We start from the raw sequence: 26454 nt of genomic DNA on the forward strand, positions 1-26454 counted from the left end.
GCAAGCACCAGCCTGGTCTCTTTCTCTTAACAAATCACAAGTATTAATAGCACCATGGAACACCTCCCAGCAAAAAGCACCTACCTTTGGAGGGATAGGACTACACCAAATCTTGTTAACTGGGAAGGGCAAAGGAGAATGAGCAGAAGAGTACACACCAAGAAAGAATTGTTGGGTACTGGCTGGTAAAGGTGGGCCAGTTCAATGATAATACTAGGGGCGTAATTCAGCACATCCAGGTTTTGATAAAAGGGGCATACCCCTAATTATTAGCCAAACAGCACATGTTTTAAAAGAAAAAAATAACCACGTGTATATATGGTGATCACCACAACCAAGGGTATGTTTTCTCTTTTTACTAGGGCCCCATCCTGATTATCAAATATGAGATGTGCACAATCAGTCCACTAACATATAGTGATTATTGATTATTGTAGGACAATGTAAGTGCAATCTTGGATGAATGAGGAAAAATGCATATGGCCCTTGGGTCTCACACACTATAAGAGATGTGAAATTTTTGGTATCCAATCCAAACACCTCATTTAGATTAGTCCAACCTGCTAATTCTATAGCAGATTATTTGGCTAGAGGAGAAAAATGGAGAAGATTTGTTTTGGCATGACTCGGAGAGAAGACAAAATTAATCTTTGCTGGCTTTTCTCTATTTCTTCAACTGAGTGTTATTTGAATTGACCTAGCTACTGATAGAGAAGCTAAAATGTCAAAATTGGAATTTTCTAGACCTTTTATGTATTTTAGCCAATAGGGGTCTTTTGGTCATTTACATGTATCCTTAGCATTTTGCTTAGTTGTACTGGGTAAGGAGGCAAAATTATTTTTTGGAGAGATGTTGGTGTGAAGGCAGAGCCTTGATGGAGAGGTTCCCCTTGTATATTCTTGCAGAAAACAGAGATTCTAGAGTGGTTGGCTTATATGATTATCAAATAGGGAATAGTGTCTTGGTGCCCAACATTGAGAAGGAACTTGAATGATTGGAAAATAGAGGAGCTGGCATCACTGTTCAGGCTACTCGGTAGGGCCTGCTCGAATCCAAATCGAGAGGACACATGAAGTTGGAGAAGGGAAAACTCAGGAAACTTCTCTGTCAAATCATTTCACAAGCAGCTAACCAGTAACCATAATACTTTCTCTCGCAAGGAAGTTGGCTGTCCCACATTCTTTCCAAAGCTGCATTTCTGATGTGGTCTGTGGTGCTAGACAGATGTCTCACTAGAGACAATTTGATCAGAAGAGGTGTAAGCATACAATCAGATACTTGTGTAATCTGTGGGAGAGACAGAATCGACCATTTATTTTTGCAGTGTGCAATGGTGAGACATATATATATTATCAAAAAAAAATGGTTAGACAGATATATACTCACTTCTGGAAGGGGAGGGGACTAAGTGGGTACGTTATGGAGTACAGTTCCCACAGCAATTTCTTGGTGCATTTGGGAGGAGAGAAATCAGAGAGTGTTCCAGAACAAATTTGCTAAGCTGATGAACTTCTCGAGAAAATTATGGGAACCTTTACCAGTCAAAGAAGTTTGGTTTCATCCTATCCCCTCCAAAAGTGGGTGCATTCTGTTGGAAGGTTTTCCATGGTGCAATTAATACTTGTGACTTATTACAGAGGAAGAGACCTGTTTTGTGCATATCCCCAAATTGGTGTATTTTGTGTTAATCTAATGGTTGGGGGCAATTTTGCTCCATTACAATCTGGAAGCCAGTCATTGAAAGAACAGAGAGGAGGCTGGATGGCTGGAAAGCAAGATATTTATCCATGGGGTGAAAGGTTACCCTTATAAAAAGTGGCTTATCAAGTTTGCCTACTTATTATTTATCTTTGTCGAGGGTTTCACCAAAAATTGCAGAGAGAATGGAAAATATCCAAAGGGATTTCTTATGGGAAGGAGTGGGGGAGGGAAGAGGTACAAAGCTCCATCTAGTTAAATGGGATAGGTGTGTAGACCCAAAGAGGGAGGGGGTTTTTGGTTTAGGAAGGTGAAATTATTTAATAAAGCCTTGCTTGGGAAATGGTTATGGAGATTTGGGATGAAAGGAGAAAATTTCCCTATGGAGGGAGGGTGTGGTTATGGGGAGACGAGATTTGGGTGGGAACCAAGGGATGTGTGCTCCTCAAATGGGGTGAGTTGTGGAAAGGAATAATGAAGTTTAATCAAGAATTCAGAATTCTAACAAGCTTTGCAGTTGGGGATGGAGCTAAAATAAGATTATGGGATGATGATTGGAGTGGAGTGGGAAGATTGTGTGAGGTATGCCCAAGTATTCAGGTTGCCGGAACCGGGGGTTAATATTCTAAGCTGTTATGAAAGAATTGGGGAGCAGATAGTTTGGTGCCCAAGTTTCAAAAGGCCACTCCTTGAAAGGGAAATAAAGGTGTGTTTTATGGAAATTTACGGTTAAATCATGTTATTCAGCTTTATGCAGGAACCAAATGGATTTTGAAGTAATTGGTGGGGTCTGGGGTAACACAATACCCTCTAGAGTGGGAGTTTTGCTTGGCTGGTGGCTATGGGCAGTGTGTTGACAGTGGATCACTTGAAGTCAAGAGGGTTCAGCATGGCCAGCATGTGTGTTATGTGTAAGGAGGAAGATGAATCTGTCAGCCAGTGTGTAGACTCTCTCTCTTCCCCTCTAAAAAGGGCAGCCCAGTGCACAAGGTTCTCGCCAATGCGGGGTCTGGGGAGGAACAGATGTATGCAGCCTTACCCCTGAACATACAAGGAGGCTGTTTCCAAGATTTTGACCCTGGTCACCCAGGTTGCAATGGAGCAACCGAACCATTGCACCAAGGCCAACAGTTTCTGAATAACAAATACTTGTTTCCTCATTAAAGAAAAAAAACAGAAGAAGAATTACTGCACAATGCAAAGTTTCACTTCCATATTAAAATTGTATTGTATGCAACAAAAATAGTATTTCAAGAAATTAACCTCATCAGACATCTTTCTCTTGTCCACATAAAAGAAAGCCAAATTGGATGTTACTATAGCAAATGCATGAACAAGAAGGCAATAGGCAACATCATTCCCTCGAACATTATAAAGCCAAGCTACCTGTATATTAACAGTAATAACAGAAATATGTCCATTAGCAATAAAGAAAGATAGATGATACAGAAGCATTTTGAATTCAAATTCAACATCAAAAGTAAACGAAGTTTGAGTGCAGAACCTTGGAAAGGGATGATAAAAACTTACTTCATCAAGTGCTGTAATGATGACCACAAGCTTTCTCCTGGGTAAGCTTTCTTCTCAAATCCTTCAACTTTTCAGCAACGCCACCTGCAAACTCCAATGGATGTACAATTACAGGTTTGATTTCTGGCTGAGGCCTGTTCTTCCAAACTTCATCTACTAAATTCGTGGATGTCTGAACCAGTTTCCATTGCTTTCCTGTGAAAGCTTGCTCCCATCTTTGTGCAGTTTCTATTGACACACACCAAGGATCAACCCCAATAGCAGCATCTTTTGGCAGATTCTAGTAAATCATCATACCCAAGGACAACATTTAAATTTTATTACTGACAATTAATGAAAATACAAAAAAAAAATGCAGAATTAGAATCCATGCTACACAGACAACTGTATAGGAGTGCAGTATCATGTAGGATACTTCAAAGCGTATCATGTTGGATACCTGGTCCAATACTTGTCAAGTTGTTGCCTAGGCAGGTGACAAGACACCCTTAGGGTGCATATCCTGAATGCCATGTCTTTAGATAAAAAAGGCGCCTGTCTAGGCAGGCAGGCAACTTATTAGCATGTGTTTAATGCATAATACCACACCAATGTTTTAAAAGGAATGGGAGGCATACGCCCTGAGGTGCACACCAAGGCATTAACAAAAAAAAAGGGTGCACATCAAAGGCACTAATACCTCTGAGGTGTATGCCTAAAACACCTTTTGCATGAGCCATACTAGAGGTGAAAAGGAAATCTGGGAGCTCCCACCTTTGGCTGGGGGGCTTCACCTTTCTAATGCAGTCCAATTTAGTTTTTTTGTGCTAAGGGGGTCCTGTCAAAGTGGAAACAATCTAGCAAAAAAAGAAACAAGAAAACCAAGATGAGATCTGCCTCCTCTTCTCAAGGAGGCGTAAAACTATGCCTCACACCTCCAGGTAGTGGAATGCCTTGCATCACATCCACATTTTAAAACATTGTCCTACACTATATATACTTATGTTCTGTTTTAGCTTTACTTAAAACATACAAGATTTGGTGGAGAGAAAGAAAAAGGATAAAATAGGTTTCTTTTCTTCTGAAGTTACTCTCTCTCACATGAAATAGAAAGGGTCTACACCCCTTTTTAATACATGGTAAATAATAAATGCTAATTATATTAATACTATGTTTGAAACACGAAAAAGATTTAAATTTCTATTTCTTTTAAATACAATGATTTACTATGTATTGGGATGAAATTCAATGTTATGTAATAAAAAGGTTTGTTATTCTTTTTCAATTCATGTTGTTTGGTATATAAAACTAAGTAATTAACATAGAATTTAGTTTTCTATTTTTCATATTCTGCTGCCTACCTGTATCAGGTCCATTCATCCCAAGAACCCAGATGGTTGGCACCAGCATTGGATAAGGGCACCTTTAGGAGACACCTAAGCACCTAGGAGACTAGGCGCTCCACTATCACCTAGAATTGTCTACATGCCTTGACAATGCCTTGTCCAGCCATGATCTTATAATATATCTAGGGTGGGTTATAATAATAGTCAAAATATCATTTTTCAAGATCTTTGCAATATCAGTGAATTGACTAAGTTTCTTCAAAATCTCCCTATTTTGCTAGGGATGATACAAAATTCTCCAAGAATATTTTTTCCTAATATCTCTGGTATTTTGCCAATGCATTTGCAAAACTTCATTGATAGACAATACATTTAAGATTTAAAATTTTAGAAATACCATTAGAAACCGTCTAATATTTCATTAAAATCATCATAATGTTTAATGTTTTGCCCTAAAAGAACAAATAGGTATTTGTAATTGCATGATTGATTTATTATTCTAATATGATTCACTAAGTCACTATAATTCAGAAGAAAATGAAAAAGGCACACAACTACAAAAGTGGATTCTCAATCTGATCAAAACATAACAAAAAGGATAAAAGTCAAAATGACAAGTAATGACATATGTAAAGAGGAGAATATGGTTAAAAGACTAAAAGGGAGATTAAGAGAAAGATACCTATTTAAGTCTCTTAATCTTCTGTTATTTGATTCATGTAGTTGCTTATTATGGTTTTTTGAACCTTAAATGTGCGATTATACTTTTTCTAACAATTCTTTGAAGGTTTGTTAACTAGTTCATGTTTTAAAAAGAAACTCCTGATTATTTAGATTTTCTAAATATCTTGGTGAAAAACTGAAAATAGCAAAATGTCTCCGAAAGTTCTCCATCTATGTATGGTGAAATGTCAATCAACACCAACCTGCCTACTGTTAAATTTCATTTTTCTTTTTTGATAATTTACTTTTAAACTTCATTTTCCTTTCATATGCTATCAAGATGGGAGTTTTTTTCTTTTTTTCTTTTTTTTTTTTTTTGGAAATTGCAAAAAGAAGAAAAGACAATATATGTATCTCATACCTAAAAAGTTCACTAGTTTTGAAGTTGAATTTAAATATATAAAACTCTAAATACATGGTTTAATGAAAGTTCTGAAGCAAAATTTATAAAGCAAGATGTAGCATGAAATATTAATTTCTCAGAAAAGACTATTCCTCTTTTTGAATGTTTGAAAAATGTCTTCAGATTCCTCAGATATCAGAGGTAGTATCTTCTTATGAATGCTACAAGAGCAACAAGAAAAAGACTGAGACATTGTAAGATTGCTTACACAACTATCAAATATGAAGTATCTAAATAACAAAATGAACAGAATGGGGTTCAATTGTATGTGTTATAGATCAACATCAAGGCCCTAACAATTTGGAAAGTTGTTATTAAGCATTTACATAGAAAAATAATGTAAACAGTGTATACAATTAGACAAGTCCCCTCTACAGGACCAATTTTCAGAACTTCCAATAACATGGTCATTCACATCAGCTATCCAAATCTCCAAAGATGGGTCTTCTCCAATAAAAACGAAGACATTATTTATCTAGCCAATATAGATACATCTAGTCAATATAGATACTTAACCCAATAAAAACTTGGAACAATATAGATACATCTAGCCGGCACCTAATAACTTACAACCCAAGACATTATTTATCTAATTACTACTACTAGCAATTCTTATACTTCCTTTTAAAACCAAACTAACTGTACTTCTAAAATGAACTGAACCAAAAATTCATTTCAGTGGTCATAGGTTGGATGAGATCACAATCTGAAAGCCCTAGGACTCTATGATCATCTAAATCTGTGCCAGATGGATTAGCAAGGGATAGACTATACAGAGAGCAAATGTATTGGGGGGATGGACTGCCATTATTATGATCAATGTTTTAAAACACGGAGGCATGACACAAGGCATTCCACTACCTAGAGGCATGAGGTGTAGTTCAGAACGCAAGAGGCGTAAGCCTCCCGAACACAAGGAGGCATAAGCCTCCTTAAGAGGAGGGGGGTTAAGAGGAGGATGAAAAGGAAGGGGGGATCTCATTTTTTTCTTTATTTGTAGTAAAAATATTTTATATTAAGAAGAATAAAGATGCATAACATTAGTTGAAAGGGGGGTCTTTTCTTCCCTTCCCTTTCCTTTCCTTTCTTTTCCTTTCCTTTCCTTTCCTTTCCTTTCCTTTTCTCTTTTTTTTCTTCTCTTTCTTTTTCTTTCCCTTCCCTTTCTTTTCCTTTCCTTTCCTTTCCTTTCCTTTTTTTTTCTTTTTTCTTTTTTTTCTGTCTTTTTATGTCAGATGTGCATGAGGCGCATGAGGCGTACGCCTCTAGCACGCCTCATGAAAAAAGCACAAGAGGTGTACACCTCTTGCACCTGAGGCATACGCCTCAGAGGTGTCAACGCCTCTGGCATACACCTCAGGGCGTTTTGGGAGCACCTCACCTGGAGGCGCGCCTCCCACGCTTTTTAAAACACTGGTTATGATGTGATGCAGATAGATACAGGGATTTTGGTGGCTGTTTTTTATTATTGTATGCTCTTCCCATTTTATAAGCAGGAAGTTTTCTTGTACTCTTTGCTTCAATTTTCATATAATTAATGAAATGTATTTTTAATCAGACACCTATTATCCTACACAAGGTGTGTTTTGTAAAGAGACTGGGCCGAATGGGTCCTAGTATCTTCTCTTGTAATATCTTTTCTTTTATTGTTGGCTAATGGACCTATTATTTCTTTTTGTTTAATCTCTTTATGTTACTGCCTAGTTGGCTGCCCACTTAAGGGCATACTTGTCATTACTCTAACTTTAATTCTTAATAAAAAAAGGATAAGAGGAGAAAGGGAAGATAATTCGATTCTTCTTCTTCTTCCTTCTCTTTTCACCATCTTCTTCTCTTGTGTTGCTGCTCTTACTTCTCTTCTTCCTTTTTCTTCTAATCTTCAAATTTACACCTAATATTTGATGACTAATTTACATCTTGGTATCAGAGCAGGTCTATTTCTTCCTTTTTTTTCTTTCTTCTTCTTTTGCCATACACCCTTAGATTAAGAGAGTGTATGGAGAGATAGATTCTCTATAGTTCAAAGGATCTCTAGCCTAGTTGGTAGAGGGTTTGGAGAGTTTAAATCTGGCTGGATATTGCCAAGAAGCGGAGCTGTTCTGTTGCTGCCCAAAATCCCAGCCAATTAGAGATTTTCAAAGGTACAAGTAAAGGTGAAGCTTTGGGTGTGGCGCTCTGTGCTTGGGAGGTGTCTTGTGACTCCTAAAGGAGGGCGGTTCAGGTAAAGGCTGCATCTTCTCTCTTCCTCCCCAACAGCTAGACGGAGTAAAACCCTAGTTTTCAAGCATTTGGGTTCTGGTTTGACTTCAAGTAAGTTTATATAGACAAAATTTCTGGTTCTTTGATTTTCGTTTGATTATGGAACCATACGGAAGTGAGTTCAAGCAAGTGTCGATTTCTGGCCTTGGCTCGGTAGATTCCATTTTGATTGGTGTAACCACAATCAAGCTAGATGGGACAAATTATCTTGCTTGGGCACAGTCTATAAGAATTTATGTCTGTAGTAGAGGAAAACTCAGGTATCTCACAGGTAGTAAAGTGAAACCCAAAGAGACAGACCTTGAATTTGAGAAATGGATGCAAGAGAACTATACTGTCATAGGATGGTTGGTCAATTCTATGCAACCTCATATAAGTCAGCATTATCTCTGGATGTCTTCAGCTAAGGAGATATGGGACAGTTTTATTGAGACCTATTCATAGAAGTTGAATGTAGCCAGAGTCTATAAGTTGAAAAGTGATGTGAAGAACCTAAGACAGGGGGAGAAGAGTGTAGCAATCTACTACTCTATACTGAAATCCCTATGGCAAGAAATTGATGTTATGGAGACAGTTGTATGGGAGAGTAAGAATGATGTTGAAATGTAAAGGAAGTTGGTGGAGAGAAATAGGGTGTTTGAATTTCTCACTGGACACAACCCTGAGTTTGACATCATTAGGCAAAATATCATGGCCAGAGATATGAGGTTACTCTTTCCCAAGCATATGCTATGATAAGCAGTGAGGAGAGTAGGCGGCAGGTTCAGTTGCAGGATCCACCTACAGAACACTTTATACATGCTGGAATAAAGCCAAAGGGTCCTACTGAGAAAAAGGAGCAGATATGTGAATATTGCAAGAAATCGAGGCATACAAAGGGCACTTGCCGGAAGCTTCATCCTGAGATTCTTCGTGATAGGTTTAAGAATAACAACAGCTCTAAGAAGGGCAGTCAGGTAGGAAAGCCTAAGGCAGCTAATGTTGCTACAGTACCTGAAGGAGGAAATAAGGAGAGTGAAGAGAAATCAACCACTGAGCAATTGGCAGCAATGAAGGCGGATTTTGAAAAGTATGGGAGGCTACTAAATCACTTGGAAGCTATTGTTTCTTCATCTCAATCTTCAAGCAACAACACATCATCTTCATCAGCATTTGCTCACTCGGGTATTCGTGCTTCTGCAAATCATGCTTCAGCTTCAGGTAATCATAAAATCCCTTGGATTATTGATTTCGGTGCATCAGACCATATGACCAGCCTATCTAATCTCTTCTACTCATACCACCTTCTCTTTGGCAAAGAGAAAATATCCCTGGTTAATGGGTCTCTTGCTCCCATCTCTGGTAAAGGAGATATAAAGACCTCTGACATCCTTTATTTATCCTCTATCCTTCATGTCCCTAAACTTAATACAAACCTTTTATCTATTAGCAGCTTAACTAAATCCATGAATTGCAGCATAACCTTTTTTCCAACTCATTGTGTTTTTCAGGACCTGCAATCTCAGAGGATGATTGGGAGTGGCCATGAGGCAAACGAAATATACTTGTTAGACACACCAGATCGAGCTTTGGGACCACCTCATGGAGTTACCTTAGAGTAAGTTTTGTCAGAGTATGTTAACAAAGTCTCGTTATGTCACTTTCGGTTTGGTCATTTGTCATTTTCTGTTTTGAGTCATTTGTTTCCAAATATTTTTAAGGGAGTGTCTTTATCGAGTCTTCATTGTGAGTCGTGTGAACTGGAAAAGCATTGTGGACATTCTTATTCAGTAAGCAATAAAAGATCTCTATCTCTTTTTCATATTGTTCACTCTGACGTGTGGGGGCCATATCATTTGCCAACTATGGGGGCTTACAGGAACTTTATCCTTTTTATTGATGACTACTCTCGTTACACTTGGATTTATCTCATGAAATCCGGGGAAGAAGTACCAGCTATTGTGCAAAAATTTCATGAACTCATCATCACCCAGTTTAACACGTATCAAAATATTCCGTTCTGATTATGTTAAGGAGTATTTTGAAAGAACCCTCTCCACCTATCTTGAAACTTTTGGGGTTATTCATCAAAGTTCTTGTTCCTACACTCCACAACAAAACGGGGTGGCAGAAAGGAAGAACAGACATGTGGTTGAAGTTGCCAGATCCCTCTTGTTTGCATCCCATCTTCCCAGATGAGGATATTTTTTCTCTTCCTCTCCGTGTTTTTGGGTGCACTTGCTATGTGCATATTCACAATCATCAAATGCACAAGTTTGAACCTAAGGCTCATAAATGTGTTTTTCTAGGATATGCTTCCACACAAAAGGGATATTGTTGTTTTGATCCAGTTTGTGGCACCCGTTTTGTATCCTGGGATGTCACCTTTGCTGAGTTGACTCCTTTCTGTATCATTTCTTCTGAGGGGGAGAAATATGAAGAGCCCTTTGCTATGTCTCCAGCTATTCCTCTTCCCATTCCTCTTGAGTCCTATCATGAGGTGTCTACTTCTCCCACTAGACCTACCTCCGATATTCCTATTCCTCCTCCTCCTCCACTTCATTCTCCTATAATTCCTCCTCCTCCTGTTCTCCAAAGATGGTACCAAAGGCAGAGATTCAGACATGGGCAAGTTGTTTCCACTTTTACAGAAGAGTCTCTTGCTCCTCTCATCATTACTGAGGTAACAGGTCAGCCTTCTTCTGACCCATCTATAGCTTTCCCAAACCTTGACCTTCCTATTGCTCTCCGCAAGGGCAAGCGGAAGTGTACAGCCCATTATATCTCCAAACACCTGTCTTACAGCCTTCTCTCTCCTTCCTACTACTCTTTTCTTGCATTTATTTCTTCCCATGTGATACCCGGGTCCGTACCGGAAGCCTTATCTCAACCTGAATGGAGGGATGGTATAATGGCTGAACTGGATGCTTTGCATAAGAGCCATACCTGGGATATTGTTGACTTGCCTGAAGGGAATGAATCAGTGGGTTGTAAATGGGTGTTTACCATTAAATATCACTCTGATGGCTCTATTGAGAGGTTTAAGGCTAGGTTGGTTGCTAAGGGCTACACTCAAATGTATGGCATTGACTATCTTGAAACATTTGCTCATATCGCTAAAATGACCTCAATCAGGGTTTTGTTATCTCTAGCCGCTACTTTTGACTGGCCCCTACACCAATTTGATGTTAAAAATGCCTTCTTGAATGGAGACCTGCGTGAAGAGGTCTATATGTCTTTGCCTCCAAGGGTGTATGGGAAGGAAATACAAGACAAGGTGTGTAAACTGCAGGAATCTATTTATGGTCTCAAACAGTCTCTTCAGTCTTGGTTTGAGAGGTTTAGGGCTTCTCTTGTCTCTTTTGGCTACACACAAACTCAATCTAATTATACCCTATTCTTGAAGAGAAATGGCTCTCTGGTGACCTTCTTGATAGTTTATGTTGATGATATTGTGGTCACGGGTAATGACACTCAAGAGGTCAGTAAACTAAAAAGGTTTCTCAACTCTGAATTTGAGATCAAGGATTTGGGAGATCTTCGGTATTTTTTGGTCACTGAAGTTGCTAGATCTAAGGATGGTATCTTCATTTCTCAGCGTAAATATGTCCTTGACCTCCTTGCTGAGACTGGTAAACTTGGAGCTAAACCAATCTCCACTCCTATTGATCCTAATCAAAAGCTTTCTGCTACAGATGCTGAACTTTTATCTGATAAGGGGGTGTTTCAGAGACTGCTTGGGAAGTTGTTATATCTTTGCATGACTCAGCCAGATATTTCCTATGCAGTAAGTGTTATTAGTCAATTTATGCATTCTCCCAGAGATACTCATTTAGTTGTTGCAGAAAGGGTTCTGTGTTACTTGAAAGGTACTCCAAGAAAAGATATTCTATTCGCTAAACATGGACACATGAAGCTAGAAGCTTTCACTGATGCCGATTGGGCAGGATGTATTGATGATAGGAGATCCACCTCAGGTTATTGTGCTCTGGTCGCTGGGAACATTGTGTCATGGAGGAGTAAGAAACAGTCTGTAGTTGCTAGATCCTCAGCTGAAGCAGAATACAGGGCAATGGTACATGGTGTGTCAGAATTATTGTGGCTACGATCCCTTCTAGAAGAATGGGGGGTTGACTACGAGAAGCCAATGATGCTCTACTGTAACAACCAAGCAGCTATCAACATTGCACATAATCCTATTCAACATGACAGAACTAAGCACATTGAGGTTGATAAACATTTTATAAGGGAAAGAGTTTCCTCAAGAGAAGTTTGTTTGCCATTCATCACATCAGGCGAGCAATTGGCTGATATCTTGACCAAGGGAGTTCCAAGAGGGAAAATGACACACTATATAAGCAAGTTGGGCATGAATGACATCTATGCTCAGCTTGAGGGGGAGTGTAAAGAGACTGAGCCGAATGGGTCCTACTATCTTCTCTTGTAATATCTTTTCTTTTATTGTTGGCTAATGGGCCTCTCTTAATGGGCCTATTATTTCTTTTTGTTTAATCTCTTTATGTTATTGCCTAGCTGGCCGCCCACTTAAGGGCATACTTGTCATTACTCTAACTTTAATTCTTAATAAAAAAAGGATTAGAGGAGAAAGGGAAGATAATTCGATTCTTCTTCTTCTTCCTTCTCTTTTCACCATTTTCTTCTCTTGTATTGCTACTCTTACTTCTCTTCCTCTTTTTTCTTCTAATCTTCAAATTTACACCTAATATTTGATGACTGGTTTACATCTTGTTTAAACAGACAACTGTCATATTGGGACTTACAGATGTATGTGGGCCTAGTTTTCTTAATCCATTAGGATCAAGCCCTTATTTTCTAACCATCAATGATCAGAGACTATTAGATTCATGAGAGAACCCACATCAACATTCACCGACAATAGAGGTACTCAAATTTCTAAGCAACCCACATTCCTCCACTTAATAAGATGATATTTTTTGTTCAGATGCCCTCCTTCCGGTAGGAAGTTCCTCTTAAAATTCTCAAATGTTTCCACCAAAGTTGCTGTCTCCTTAAAGAGTAAGACAGAAAATAAACAAGAAGATTATATCATGTGCCTTTGATGAATGAAATAATGCCAACAGGCAATATCTCTTCCCACAATCAGACTCTTACCAAGTAAAAACTGATAACGCCTTTGAATTACAACCTAAAGGAGTAATCAAATATTTAAATAACCAGTTCATTTTCCACAATAGCCACTTCTAAATGCCAAACTAGCATACTGGCATATTTTCTCAATTCCTCCCTACCTTTGCAATCATTCGCAATTTCCTATGAGGGAATTCTTACCAAATTTATGTTGAACCCAAAAACAATTTCATTACACAACAGAGTACTCTTTAAATGAACAGTGACCCCTCTGTTTGCCTCAAGGAAGAGAATGTTGCCATAAAAAAGGCCATTATCTAGTGTTGGTCTCAGTTATCTGGGGTCTTGGAGGGGTGGAATGGATATGGGCATAACCTATTGCATTTTTGCACAAGGTATCCACTCTTAAACTCAAACATGTTTCTCACACTTGACAGCCCGAGGTTTTTTTCCAGTAACAGATCAATTGATTTTATTAATTATGCAAAAAGAATAGTGCATTTACAAGTGCCAAATGCCAAGCACTCCTAGCTTGGTCTGGCTGTAACCAGAAAAACTACCCTCTATGCCAAGCACTCCTAGCTTGGTCCGGCATTTACAAGTGCCAAATGCCAAGCACTCCTAGCTTCCTCAGCCCTTGATTTTTGCACAAGAGAATGCTGCAATCTTGCTTCTAATATGGTATACCTCAATCCTTTTCCTTATAGTTTGAAAACCTTTCACAAGTTTTGGACTAAATGTGTCTACTAAACGGTTACCACAAAAGAAAATACCAAAACAGAAACAAAAAACGAGGAAAAAACGGTTATGCTTTAAAAGCTCAACTCTCCCGGATCCCTTTTCTTCTTGCATATTAGAACTTGAGTTAAGGAGAATGCACTGAGCTATAGGCCTCCATCATTTCACTCCAGAAGTTCATTTAATCCAGATTCTGTCTGGTATGATTATGAAGACTACGACTCATATTAGAAGCAAACAATTAAGGGAGAAGCCCCTGGGCATATACACAAGGGGTTTAAATATATTGGCTGCTGAAAGAGACGCCTATAAAGCCTAAAACATTACGAGTTTTAGATATTGATCATTCAAATGGAAAATTTTCTACTATAGCACGTAAAGGGTTTTAAATATGAATTATTTTGCAGTTAAATATTTATAAATGCAGAGCATGTTTTTGATATAGCCAGAGAAACATTGTATGAACGTATCAAAATAAAGGGAGACAAAAAGAATATTGGTGTTGAAGGGCATAAAATATTGTCGGACACTATTAATTGCTCTGAAAAAGGCGTTAGTACTTTTGTTCGAATGGAACAAAAATTAGTAATAAAGCTAGACAAACTCACCAGCGCTGCCAGTAAATCCAGAAACAAATTCTCGCATTTTGTCCCGCGCAGACACATATTCACTCTGCCACAGATGTCCATCAACAGAAGAAGCATAAATATTAAAAACTTACCAAATTGGAACACAGACAAGAAAAAAAAAAAAAAAAAACTAAGTGGATTCATTGAGATCAAGGTTCGGACTTTTATTAAAACAAAAACTGAACAGCAAATCGATTGCCATTGAGGTATCAAAAAAACAAAAAAAAAAAATAGTCGACATAAGTTCCTTATGTCAGATATTTGGATTATTATGGTTCCATTGCATTTGTTTCTCCGCAATTTCCCTGCCCTTTCTTTTATTTGATTTTATGTAAACGGCAAGAGACAAACACAAGCACGCCCTATTAAATTGGATACCATGAAGTAAAGGGGAGAGGGTGGAGAAAACCTGGTGATAGTCTTCAGAGGGAACGATTAAGGCATCGAGAGGGGGAGAATGAGAAGCCATTAGAGGCCTCAAAGCGTCAAGAGGATCTCCTCCCATCGTCTTTCTCTCTCTCTCTGACTTCTTTTCCCGGCGAATTTCCAGCATGGGCGACCTGTATTATGCTGATGCGGTAATGCCCCTATCAAACACAGACGAAAACGAGAGCGTCCCTCGCGGGTGAGACACCCGTAGACAAGTAACTTATATATATATATATATATATATATATATATATATATATATATATATATAAACTAACAAAGAAAAGATCAAACAATGTGGGCCCGTTAATGGTGATTATCATTACACATTTACACCCAGTTCCGTAATTAGCTGGAACAATGATAATGGAGTATGAATTGCTTCTACGCTTCTTGACAGACTATTTACGATCAGGATCAAATATAAGGAAGTTTGTTTTGTTCAGAAATATCTTAGATCTGCTCAGAGGAGCTTTTGGAATTTGGATAAGCTATGTTGCGAGTTCACCACTCACCAGCCGAAGCTCGTGTCATGCTGCAGATTGAAGCAACTTCATAAATCTTGGGGTCTTGGACAAGGCCTTATTTCATATTTTAAACATTGGAACATGTTTATCAAAGAAATGTGCTGACTAATAGTGTATACCTTCAAGAGGCTTTGCAACCTGTGTGGTGGCAATTGGCAAAAATGCCTTCACTCTAAGCTGATTGCTATTGTCAGAATTCATCTCTTGTGCTGGTATTCTCCCCAAATTGCTTTTATTCAATTCTTCTTGAACTCATAGATAAAAAATGGTCCAACTAGGAACCTCCTGACTGGTCTATGGCAATATCAGATGAACCACCCAGCACGAACTTCTTGCTAGCCATTAACCTTTTTCCTTGTCCTCTGTACAGAGTTTTGGTCTATGGACTATGGTTATCCTGAAATTTGAGCACTCCCTGCATACAAGTTTAGCCATTGGTTGGGTTGTTTATTTGGTTCGACAATTGTAGGATAAGGGCTTAGAGTCCCTTTGTAGTGATCTGAGTAGGTTGAAAATACAATCAATTATTTTTGCAAAACCATGCAAATGCAATTTATAATGTAGCAAAGAGAGACCCTGTTTTAATAAATCAAAAACGAGATACTCAGCAATGAAAAACGAAAAATGGAAATACAAAGGAGCAAGGCCATTGTTCTGTAAAGGAAGAACTAGAAGGAAGAACCACGGTACGAATACCACCCATTGCCATGAAGAACCCCTCTCTGTAGCATTTCATAGCCGCTGATCAAATTGTATTTACAGTTCAGCATTGTCTTCAAATGGGGTAAATGTCTTAATTATTCAAGAGCAATGTACACAAACGAACACATCCAACAACTTCATTATTATTAAAAATGTAATGAAACAGGGAAAAAGTCCTTCAACCATATACAACTTTCTCAACAAACAATGGCACACAAAAGTAAAAAAAAAAAAAAGTAAAGTATCAAATCAATGGCAGTATATGTTCACAGTCTAGACTCTTCAAAACATGAAATTCCATAAAAATCACAATATGAATTTTTTAATCAACAAGAAAAGAGACAAGGGTGTGGTCAACACAAATCATGCTCGGCCAAGCCTCTTGACAAATGCTGCCATGTATTTGCCCTGATGTTCTGCAAGCGCCAGCTCTGTCTCACTTGGCTCCCTTGTGCCATCTCCTGCAAAAACTCCAGCACCATATGGAGAACCTCCCCTAATGGAGTCCATTTTGAACATCCCGGCTCCAAAAGTATATCCAATGGGAACAAAGAGCATCCCATGGTGAGCTAACTGGGTGATTGCTGTCCAACTGCAACAAAAAAATGGAAAAACATAGAAAGGAGACAAGGTCATTGAATAGATCACAATTCCAAGCTAAATTAGAAATTATTATGCATCTCTAATTGCAGCTATAGCTAAAGACTGGAACAGGCCTAGGATCAGCACAGAACTTCACAACACAAAAATGCTCTTTGAATCATCACTTGTAATTTGCAAAATCTATTGGAAGATGAAAAAAATGAGGGAAAATGATATTTACAACTTATTGAAGGCTGAGTTTAAAAGATAAAAAGATATGACTTTGGGTGGGGGTGGGGATATTTTGTCTGTGGCATCTTGTTCTCAACTTCTCAGTTAATACTAAATAGCTAGTGAAGGGATGCAATAAATCAGATATTAAATTTCCCTTCCACTTGAATTACCATCTTCCTTCTTCATAAGTAACTAAACAATTTCATCTTTTATGAAAATGAGAGATCCTCAATATTTTTATTTTACAACATGAGAATGGAAGCAAGAGTTTTCTCATAAATAAATAGCATTTAAGCATATTTTGTATGACTTTATTCATATTTCTATAAAGAAAGAAGACAGATACTCGGTACCTACACTGGACAGCCTGTTCAGGAAAAAAAAGAGGGATAGTATGATATCTTTTTAGCTATATATATCCTTTCACTCAACAAAAAAAAAAAAAAAAACTATTGATTCCTGAATTAAGATTTTTGTATTCCACTAAAAAGACCATGAATGATATTTGTATTGTTCCTTTGAACTACTTTGTGCTCAAAAAATTCTCATGTTCCTTTCCTGTGAAAGTAAGCAACATATTATATAAAGCAAACAAGGGAAAGACCCATTGAACTCTTCTTCCCTTCAGAGAAAAGTATCTAGTTGACCGTATAGAAATAATTTTCAGAATACCATGGGGAGATACTATACCCACAGCAAAACTTTCAAAAAAGGACCACAAGACCATTTTTTACAATGAAGCAACAATTTCTTACGCGAGGAACTGATAGCTGTTTATTTTTGTATATGATACACATATTAGGTATGAGCAGTTCTTCCAATATCAAATGGTTGAATGCTAGGATCTTATCCATGCATACTTCCAACACGAAAAACGCAATATTGGTTGGAAAGCAAGTCTCCATGTGAAGTTCACCGAGCAGGAGCCTCTATACAGCCCCTCTCACCAACTGATAAAGCACAGGTATGTCATCGGGGACAAACTCTTTGATCAGACCAACAAACCCTTCTAGCATTCCTATGATGAAGGAAAGACAAACTCAAGTCTAGCAGAAAAAATACAGCCAATGAATGTATTTCCAAATCCCCCAATGTTTTTGCAGAAGCTTGGGAATCCATACCACATTATCAGCCAGGAAGAGAAACATATGGTTTTCTTAAGAAAGCACATTACAGAAATATGCTTGTACAGGTTTCCCTACCTTTCTTTCAAATCAAACATAGCCTTAAAGATGCAGTAAATATGGTCACTTGGTACCCCTCCAAATAGGAGGCATGGGATCAAACCCACAGAACAGCAGGCTCTCCATAGGTATGGCCAGTTGCCTCACGTGCACCCGGCCACAGATCTAAGGGTGCAAGACAGGGAAAAAGACCCAAATGGTTTGGTTGTGTGCAAAGAAGACCGTCTACAGAACCGGTAATAACAAGTGATATGTTACAAATTGAAGGGGCTAATACAACTAGGGGCAGACCAAAAAGGACATGGTTGAAATAGTGAAAAATGATTTAGGAGCCAATAAATTTACAATGGATATGGCACTGAACAGAACAGAATGGTAGAATAGGATTCATGTAGCTGACCCCATATAGTTGGGAAAAGGCTTTGATGATGATGATATAAGATAAGGGTGCAAGACAAAAGAAAATTAGAGGTGATTTGGTATTGTTCCTTTGCCCCACAGATCTGAAAATATTCTTTGATAATTGGAGGTCATATGTTACAAAAATAGAGCAAGATTGATGTAGACTAGTATCTTTGTTGTTTTTAGCTTTTAGATTCAGATCTAGGTATTTTACTAACAGTAACAAGTCTAGGAGAACCATTAGTTGTTTCCTATTATTAGCAGGATTTTGACACTAAAATGTTTACCAGTTGTAAAACATTCCTTCAACATTCCCATTTGCAGTAGGAATAAGTTGTTTGGTATAAACATCTGCTTAAAAGACAAATTCTTGTGTATGTTTCCTTTGATCACCAGATATCTAGATACAAAGTATTTTTCTGGGAAAAAATTTGTTTTTCCAATTACCACTCAGGATCTGTTTGTTTCCAGTGCAATTCTAAATGGGATAATTTTGCACCAAGTCCAGCTCTGCATCCATTTGTTTATAACCATGTTTAACAGTCCTACGAGATACAGAATTTGTACTTTTTGTCTCATTTCCACTCACTGGAAGTACAAATGTTGCATCCCAAAAACTGATGCAAAGTTTGCACCACTTCCCTCCCACCTCAGTCCAAATAATCTTGCTTCCTACCTTACTACCAAACAAATAATCCTCCTTTTACCTCCATTCCCTTTCATATGAGGTGGGGACTACATCATTTTACTTTTACAAACAAACAAGACAAAGTCAACTCTGAACCTAGCCTATTTGCACTCCCATGAATTTATACCAGTGCAAACAAACTGAGCCTCAGGAACACAATCCATAACCTTGCAAATCCTCCTGGCTTTCACCTTGCACTAGGATGGATAAAAGATATTGTTCAATATATAACTCAAGCATTATTAATAACCCAAATATATAAATTAAAATATCAGATCGAGATAATTCATGTAAAAAGAAAAACAAAATACCAAATTAAAAATGACAAAAATTGATAAATTGATAATCGACTTTCTTTTTTGATAATCAATGTTGACTCAGTAATGAGAAATAATCATCATTACAGCAATAAATAAAACAAATAAGAGTTAAACAATTTGAAAACTCTAAATAAAACAACTCTAACAAAAGGTTATAAAAGAAGAATTTGATGGTACTACATGTTTATTCACCACTTAATTAAAGGATAGTCAACCATCATGTCTGAATGTTTTAAATATTCCAGTCCAAAGTGCAAGGCACATAATAAAAAACAATTCAAAGAAGAAAGAAATACCAAACCAATGCATTTACAAGCAAAGCATGCTAAGATAGGTCAGATAGCCCATGGAGATAAAGAAGAATTTTTCCCTGTTAGTATACATGGTTGAGAAACAAAGGAAATCAATCTTAACACTGGACGGGGATTAACATATACACCAAAGAATGAAGGAAGCTTAGGCCTCTGCAAGCTTGAAGCCTGGAGCTGCAGCTATGCCGCACACTTCTGCTATTTTACCAAGCAACAAGTGTCTTCCTAGATAAGAATTTCCGGAACTTAAAAGCCTCAGCTGAAGACTCTTGATCTTTGGAAAACAATATATGATCAGCAACAAAGATCACGAATTCCATTTATAAATAAACAAACAAGTACAACAAGAGGTTGTGGATTTACAATTCATTGGGATTTCGTTAACATAGCCCCTTGTTTAGCCAAAAATCAGCCAAACTATTAGCCAATCTTTGGACCCATTTGATTCCTAGATGCATATCTCTTGAAAACCATCTAAAGCATCTGGCTTCATTTTTATGGCTCTAAACGGCTTTACTACGCTTCATTAGCTAACTGATAAACACTATCGAGTGACCTTCAGTAATCAATCTTTCAGCTCCCATTTCCTTAGCTTTTGGCACCCAAACATACTGTCATACATTCTGCCCTGACTGAATCTCCTTCACCTATTGGACCTGAATACAATGTAAATAAATCCCATTCTCATCCCTTGTTACTTCTGGATGGTCCTGGATTACCCAAATTACTTCCATCAAATTTAGCTCCAACCACCCCCTAATTTGTGGTGTCCAATCCCTCTTTACTCTGGTTTTTCAGATGATGACCCTGCAACCGCCTCCCAATTTCTGAAGAAATCATCCATTGTGAAGTCTAAAAACAAGTCCATCATCTTCACCCAATTTGCCTGGAATGATTTCAATTATTGCCTCCTTACTTATTTCTTTCCCCTCAAAGTTTCTTGCATTCCTTTCCTTCCATAAAGTCCAAACCACAGCAGCTCTTGTGTATCTCCACATAATTCTGCCTCTTCCCACACCTGAGCATGGTCACATCAAACAACCTATCCAAGCTAAAAATCTTTGGAAGAACAATATGAAGGCCAACTCCATGCTAATTGCCTCATTCAAGATCATGTTTAGTGGGATAGATGTGTGAAGTCTAGTAAGTTTCTGCAAAGATAGTGAAAGGTTACTTGTACCAGTTGGTTCACCATAATATGAAAACAACAATGGAAATGGTTGCTACCTTTTTTGATCAACAGGAAGGGGAGGAAACATTTAAATTGGTTCATGCCACAATAATCTATATGGAAGAGTAGTTATGTTGAAAATGAAGAATAGAAGACTATTATTCCAATTCTGCACAAGGAAAAAAGTACATACAGAATGAACTTTTTTATGAAATTCATCTCTATACTAGTTCTATCCAAATTTGTTTCTTTTCTTTATGTGGCTTGCTGGGATTTAGGTTGCCCATGCCGCCAGTCAAGATGATGAGCCAAAGCAAGAGGTGGAACGGGAAGAGCAAGCCCCTGAACTTTAGGTGGATCCTAGAGATCTCAATTGTGTAGCTGGTGGTCTTGCCAATGCTGGGTGGATAAGGATTTTTTGTATGGAATAACATTATGCCTTTGTAAATCTGGGGAAGATTTTGTTTTTGGATTTTGGTGGTGAAGATTGGGGGCTTTCCTCTTGTCCAGATATGGAAACAGTATTACCATGAAATGGCCAAAAACATTACTGTTGACTTAGAGCTTGGTACCAATACAGACATAGAAATATTGTTGAAGCACTTGAACAACTTTTCTTGTTGGAGATGCAAACAATACTCTGATTTTATTCAATCTTTTGCCACCCTGACAGGAGTCTTCTAAAAGCCTAGTACACAAGAATAAGGTTTCAATCTTACTTACTTGAGAATGCTAAAATGTCAAGTTTAAAACAAAATAATAATTGGTGGCCTAGGAAATCAACTCTTATTAGAGAAATTATTAAATAAAATTGAGTCCTTAAAACCTCAATCCTACAATTGAGTGGTAAATACTCCTACACCAAAAGGTACGTGTCCCCTCAATTCAACATGGAATACTATTAGAACTCTTCCAATTGCTCCTTGAATTTTTTTTTTTTTTGATCAATAACAATTTCATTAATTCAACATAGGAATAATTACAAAAAGGAAGACAAACTTTCTTATCTTCCAATTACAACTTGAGCCCCCAAGAAAAGAAAAGAAAAAGGAAAGGAGGAAACAATAAAATTACAACTTTGCCCAAAGCATTGATTCCCTTTCCACCCCTTGTTTAGCTAATCCATCAACAAAAGAATTAGCTGATCTTTTAACCCAACTCATCTTAAATTCCATCTCTTGCACCAGCCACTTAAATTTCCTCCTCTCATTGCTATAATTCCATAAGCCATTGTTGTCTTTATTCAGCCACCCCTATCACCACCTCCAAGTCCCCTTCAATTATGAGTTTTCTGATATTCATCTCCTTAGCTTTTTGGACTCCTTCCATAACTGCAAAGATCTCAGCTCTAAGGGAGTCACCCACTCCAATTGGGCCTGAGAACAAGGAAGAAATAATCCCATTCTCGTCTCTAAAAACACCCCCAATCCCTGATTCTCCAGGATTCCCCCTACTGCTCCCATCAAAATTTAGTTTTAAGAATCCAGCAGGTGGGGTGGGGGTGGGGGGGTCCAAGACACACTCATTACTGATTTGATCTGGGTACAGTTTGCAATCTCACCCCACTTCCTCAGCATGTCATCGGTTGTGTAATCTGTGAATAGCTCTAGGGATTTCAGCCACCGTATAGTCCTTATATAAATTATAGCCCTCAGTTCTTCAGCCCCTCTCTCAACTTCTGAGAAGATCCTGGAATTTCTTTCTTAATGATCATCATACTACAGCCCTCAGTCCTCTCCACATAGTTCTTCCCCTTTTCATACGCCACCTGAAAAAAGAAGGGGAGAAAAGACTTTGCAAGTCTGATGGAGGGTTCCAACTACACCCAAAGAGGGAAAAAGCCCACTCCCAAATTGATTTTGCAAATTAGCAAGACACTAGTAAGTGAAAACCAGTCTCCCCATCAACTTTGCAAAGAACACACCAGTGAGGTGACAAGAAAGTATTGGGTCTCTTCTTTTGAAGCAGATCACTAGTGTTGAATCTTTCCAGATAGTCTTCCCAACAAAAACTACCAACCCTAGGAGGAATTGGTCTGCACCAAACCTCATTAACAAGGATGCTCCTTGAAGTAATTTGGTTATAGAACTATATACTTATGTGAAGTTTAATGGGAAACTCCCCTTGATTAGATCCCTTTTGATGAGAACAAGGAAAAATCCTTCCACTTGACCTTAAATAGATCCACTTATCTCCTCGGAGTCAAATTGCCATATTTGGCACCCTACTCCTTGGCCTTTTTTCAGTAAATTCCTTTTTATTTTTTGCATTACAAGATCAAGAGTTTAATTAATGATTAATAAAATGATTGTATATGCTCGACTCTCCAAAAGGGAGAGAGGGAAACAGCAAATGCTAGCACAAAGAATCTAGTACATATAGTAATAAGCTACCTGAAATTTTTGCCCCAAAATGGAGGTTGTTCCCACTCCACTAGAAAGCCGTTGCTGGCCTCTTCTTGGTTAAAAGTTAATAGTTATCTATTGCTCCACCAAGTGTATTCTTTTTCATGTGAAGAAAAAAAAAAGCAGCTTGCAGCAAACTCACCACATCTTGCACTAAATAAAAAAAAAAAACATTACAATTTATTTTCCCCTTGCTTGTATCATTTGTATGATGGAGAAGGACACTTCACTAGCCTTCTCCTTCATTGTATAGGCCTAGGCAGGATTCTAGATCCCTTGTCAATGGTAGGTTTGCATGTCAGGTCTAATTGCTGCTTGTATTGGAAGGCTTTTTTTTCTTGTTTTGCAACCCGCATCAAATAGAACATGCTGAGCACAAGCTTCTTCATGTAAAGCTGCTCAATTTAGATCAGGAAAATTGTACAGATTTTATGAAACCATGTTCTATGGCGCGAATCCGTAGTCAATCCTATTTCCAATAGGAGCAGTTGACAATTGAATCTGAAGGCTAGTGTCCATGTTTTTGTCTAGGTAAAATGAAGATGAACAAAAGAACTTTTGCATGTAATGCGTACATGCAGATATACAAATTGAGATTTCAAGGAGGTAAACTCTATTTCTTCTTAGTTCCCATGTGATGGCCTCTACTTTTTCTTTGTATTTTTTTTATTGGTAACTGCAAATGGCCTCAAGTAAATTCAAAGGAGTCTCTTAATGAAAACTCGAGGGGAAGGCCTCACCTTCCCTAGGGAGTGTGGCACCACCTGGAAAAAAGTAAGGCCTTTCTCAACAAGGACGACAGGATATTTCAGGTCATTATTGGACTCATCTGCAATGTAGACAACTAAGGCAGAGGCGGTTGCTCTTTGATTCAGGTCCAGATTGCCAAGTGATATAGATTCTCTTCTGCCAATGCTATTCAATGAAGGAGTAAAAGGTTAGGTCCAGATCAACTGGATCTTAAGAACAAACTCAATTGAACATGGCTTAGCTAAATTAGGTGTGGAAAGGCCTTTATTGAGTACAAAAAGCAAAATGGATAATTAGCTTTTGGTCAAGGATTGGGTCATATAGTCCTCTCTTTGGCATTCATTATATATTTTCCACTGCACTCTCTTTTAATCTTAATGTAACATAACTTCACATCTCATTGCTTTGTCATACAAGTCTCCCTCACCCAGCAAAAGATAGTATCACATTCCTTTTTCTAACCCTTTTTCAGAGCAAGCAGGTTACAGAACAATATTAAAAGCTGATGATGGATTTCTAGTCTAGGTGAATGATAACAGAATTTTCCAAATCAACAGGAGTATTACCTTACCTTACACGAAACTTGCATCTAATCCAATGATGGTTTTATTAAATATTTCCCAATTTAATATCATCCGGTCTTGATAGATATACATCAGTGCTAAGTCACTTATTTTTAACTTCAATTGATTTCTCAAAGAACTGGTTCTTATAATCAGGAAATACTGCATATATGTGAAAAAAACAACAACAACAAGAACGGAGACCAAAGAAAGACATGATGAGCCTAAGTAGTTGCATGTGTTCTCTGTAATATATTAGAATAAAAAATGATTAGCTCTCTTTCTCAGCCAATAGAACAACCAAGATTAACAAGACTGGAGTTGGAAGTTAGAAGTAGCCTTACGCAGTAGTTTCTTGTCCTCCTCCTTGTGTACCAGTGCTCACAAAGAAACCAGCTGGCTTGCCTGCAAGCTTCTGTTCCTTCCACAAATGCCCTGTAGAATCGAAAAAAGCCTTCATTTGCGCAGCCATGCATCCATACCTTGTAGGAAATCCAAACAGAATCCCATCAGCCATCGGCAACTCCTGTGCAGATATCACTGGAATATCCTCATCTTTAGGAGGGACCTTCATCTGCTCTAGAACCTCTTCTGGCAATGTTTCCTGGACACGAAACAAGACCCCTTCGACACCTTCAATCCCATCCACCCCTTTCTTCATCCGTTTTGCCAACCCCTCAACATGCCCATACATTGAATAGAAAACAATGAATATCTTCAATTTCTGTACAGGCTGAGGTGCCGTATCTTCAACTGAAGCACTGGCATCAGTAGTCGGGCTCTTGTCCTCGACGGGAAATGGCGCATCTCTCGCCGTTTGTGGAGGATCATCGGAAGCAACTAGTGGCAACCGCTTTTTACTTGGCACACAGCCTCCTCCTTTTCCCATAAAAAATCCAATCCAGTAACTCAAAATTCAAGAAATCACCACAAGAAATGTTCGATTAGAAAATCTTGAGCTAACTCGTCTCCTTCCGAAGATCTAACTATTTCCACCCATAAGATCCGCTTTCGTTTTAAAGATCCAATTCGTCTTTCTTCGGCCTGAAAAATAAAAATTCGCTTCTTGGGAATGTCTTAAGCTTCTGCGGCAGCGTATGAAAAGAACCGAAGTGATTTGACTTGAAATCCGAAGCGTAACTCGATTTTACAGGCCTACGAGTTTCTGACCGGTCGCATATCTAAAAACTATTAATCCAAACGGTTTTTATATGCTTTTGTTCTCATTGCCGCCCAGCTGGATTTTGGATTTCTGTAGCTGGAGAAGGATCAGTTCAGTCCCCAGTCCCCAGTCCCCACTCCGTCCATTTACAATAAAGAAATCCTATCATACGCCTGGTGTGTACGATACCAATACCTTACTTAGGGGTGGTGACACTTTACTCCCCTGAACTTTTGGATTCAGCACTTTACCCCATATAAGGGCAACTTTTGCGTCTTAATATCAATAAAACTAATATTTTTAAATAAATTTAAAAAATAGATTAACTTTTTAAAAATAACATCAATTAAAGGCAAAATCACTATTTATTTTCTTCTTCTTGCAATATGTTCACCAGCGTCACCTCCAGTAACATTGTCGGAGGTGGGCGGAGGCAGAGGTGGCAGCAGTGAAAATTGTCCAAAAGTGACCATGCAAAGTATCCCTTCACCTTCACACCCTCCCTGCATTCCAAAAAAAACCAACATTCTTCACTTCCGTCTTTTACATTAATGTTTTCCCGGTACCCATCAATCTATTGTAGTTTCAATTTCAATGCAAGGATGAAATGGAAGGGGAAAAGAAAACACACAG

General features: G+C 38.1%; 2 protein-coding genes across 5 annotated transcripts in view; both read right to left on the bottom strand.

Moving 5' to 3' along the window:
• LOC148876978 (aminopeptidase P1-like) overlaps window positions 1-15027 on the bottom strand; it is a 47610-nt gene extending 32583 nt beyond the window's left edge. For 2 of the 4 annotated variants that reach the window (XR_016110284.1, XM_088979562.1), the window contains exons 1-4: window positions 14801-15027; window positions 14371-14434; window positions 3230-3457; window positions 2963-3085 (exon numbers count right to left, since the gene is read on the bottom strand). Coding sequence is in view for 2 of the 4 variants with exons in the window: in XM_088979562.1 (XP_088835688.1) it covers window positions 2963-2991 (29 nt within the window). In the remaining 2 variants the exon portion in view is untranslated. Of the gene's footprint in view, window positions 1-2962; window positions 3086-3229; window positions 3510-14370; window positions 14435-14800 lie in introns of all 4 variants that reach the window. The other 2 variants (XR_016110285.1, XM_088979544.1) reach the window with 1 other exon arrangement.
• A 1133-nt stretch (window positions 15028-16160) lies between these two features.
• Window positions 16161-25961, bottom strand: LOC148876979 (putative NAD(P)H dehydrogenase (quinone) FQR1-like 2). Its single transcript, XM_088979576.1, has 2 exons — window positions 25004-25961; window positions 16161-16641 (listed from the first exon to the last, which is right to left on the bottom strand). Exons 1-2 carry the CDS (start codon window positions 25546-25548, stop codon window positions 16413-16415), a joined length of 774 nt encoding a protein of 257 aa, XP_088835702.1. The 5' UTR covers window positions 25549-25961; the 3' UTR covers window positions 16161-16412.
• Between the last annotated feature and the right edge of the window lie 493 nt (window positions 25962-26454).

Source organism: Nelumbo lutea, chromosome 1 (genome assembly GCF_056320005.1).
Source record: "Nelumbo lutea isolate HS-2025 chromosome 1, American lotus-T2T, whole genome shotgun sequence".
NCBI classification, from domain to species: Eukaryota; Viridiplantae; Streptophyta; class Magnoliopsida; order Proteales; family Nelumbonaceae; genus Nelumbo; species Nelumbo lutea.

Coding starts and splice junctions, on each gene's coding strand:
- LOC148876979 (XM_088979576.1), bottom strand. CDS start 25,548: ATGGGAAAAGGAGGAGGCTGTGTGCCAAGTAAAAAGCGGTTGCCACTA. Junction 16,642..25,003: donor GGAGGACAAGAAACTACTGC/GTAAGGCTACTT, acceptor TTTTTGTTGCAG/TTGGACAGCAATCACCCAGT.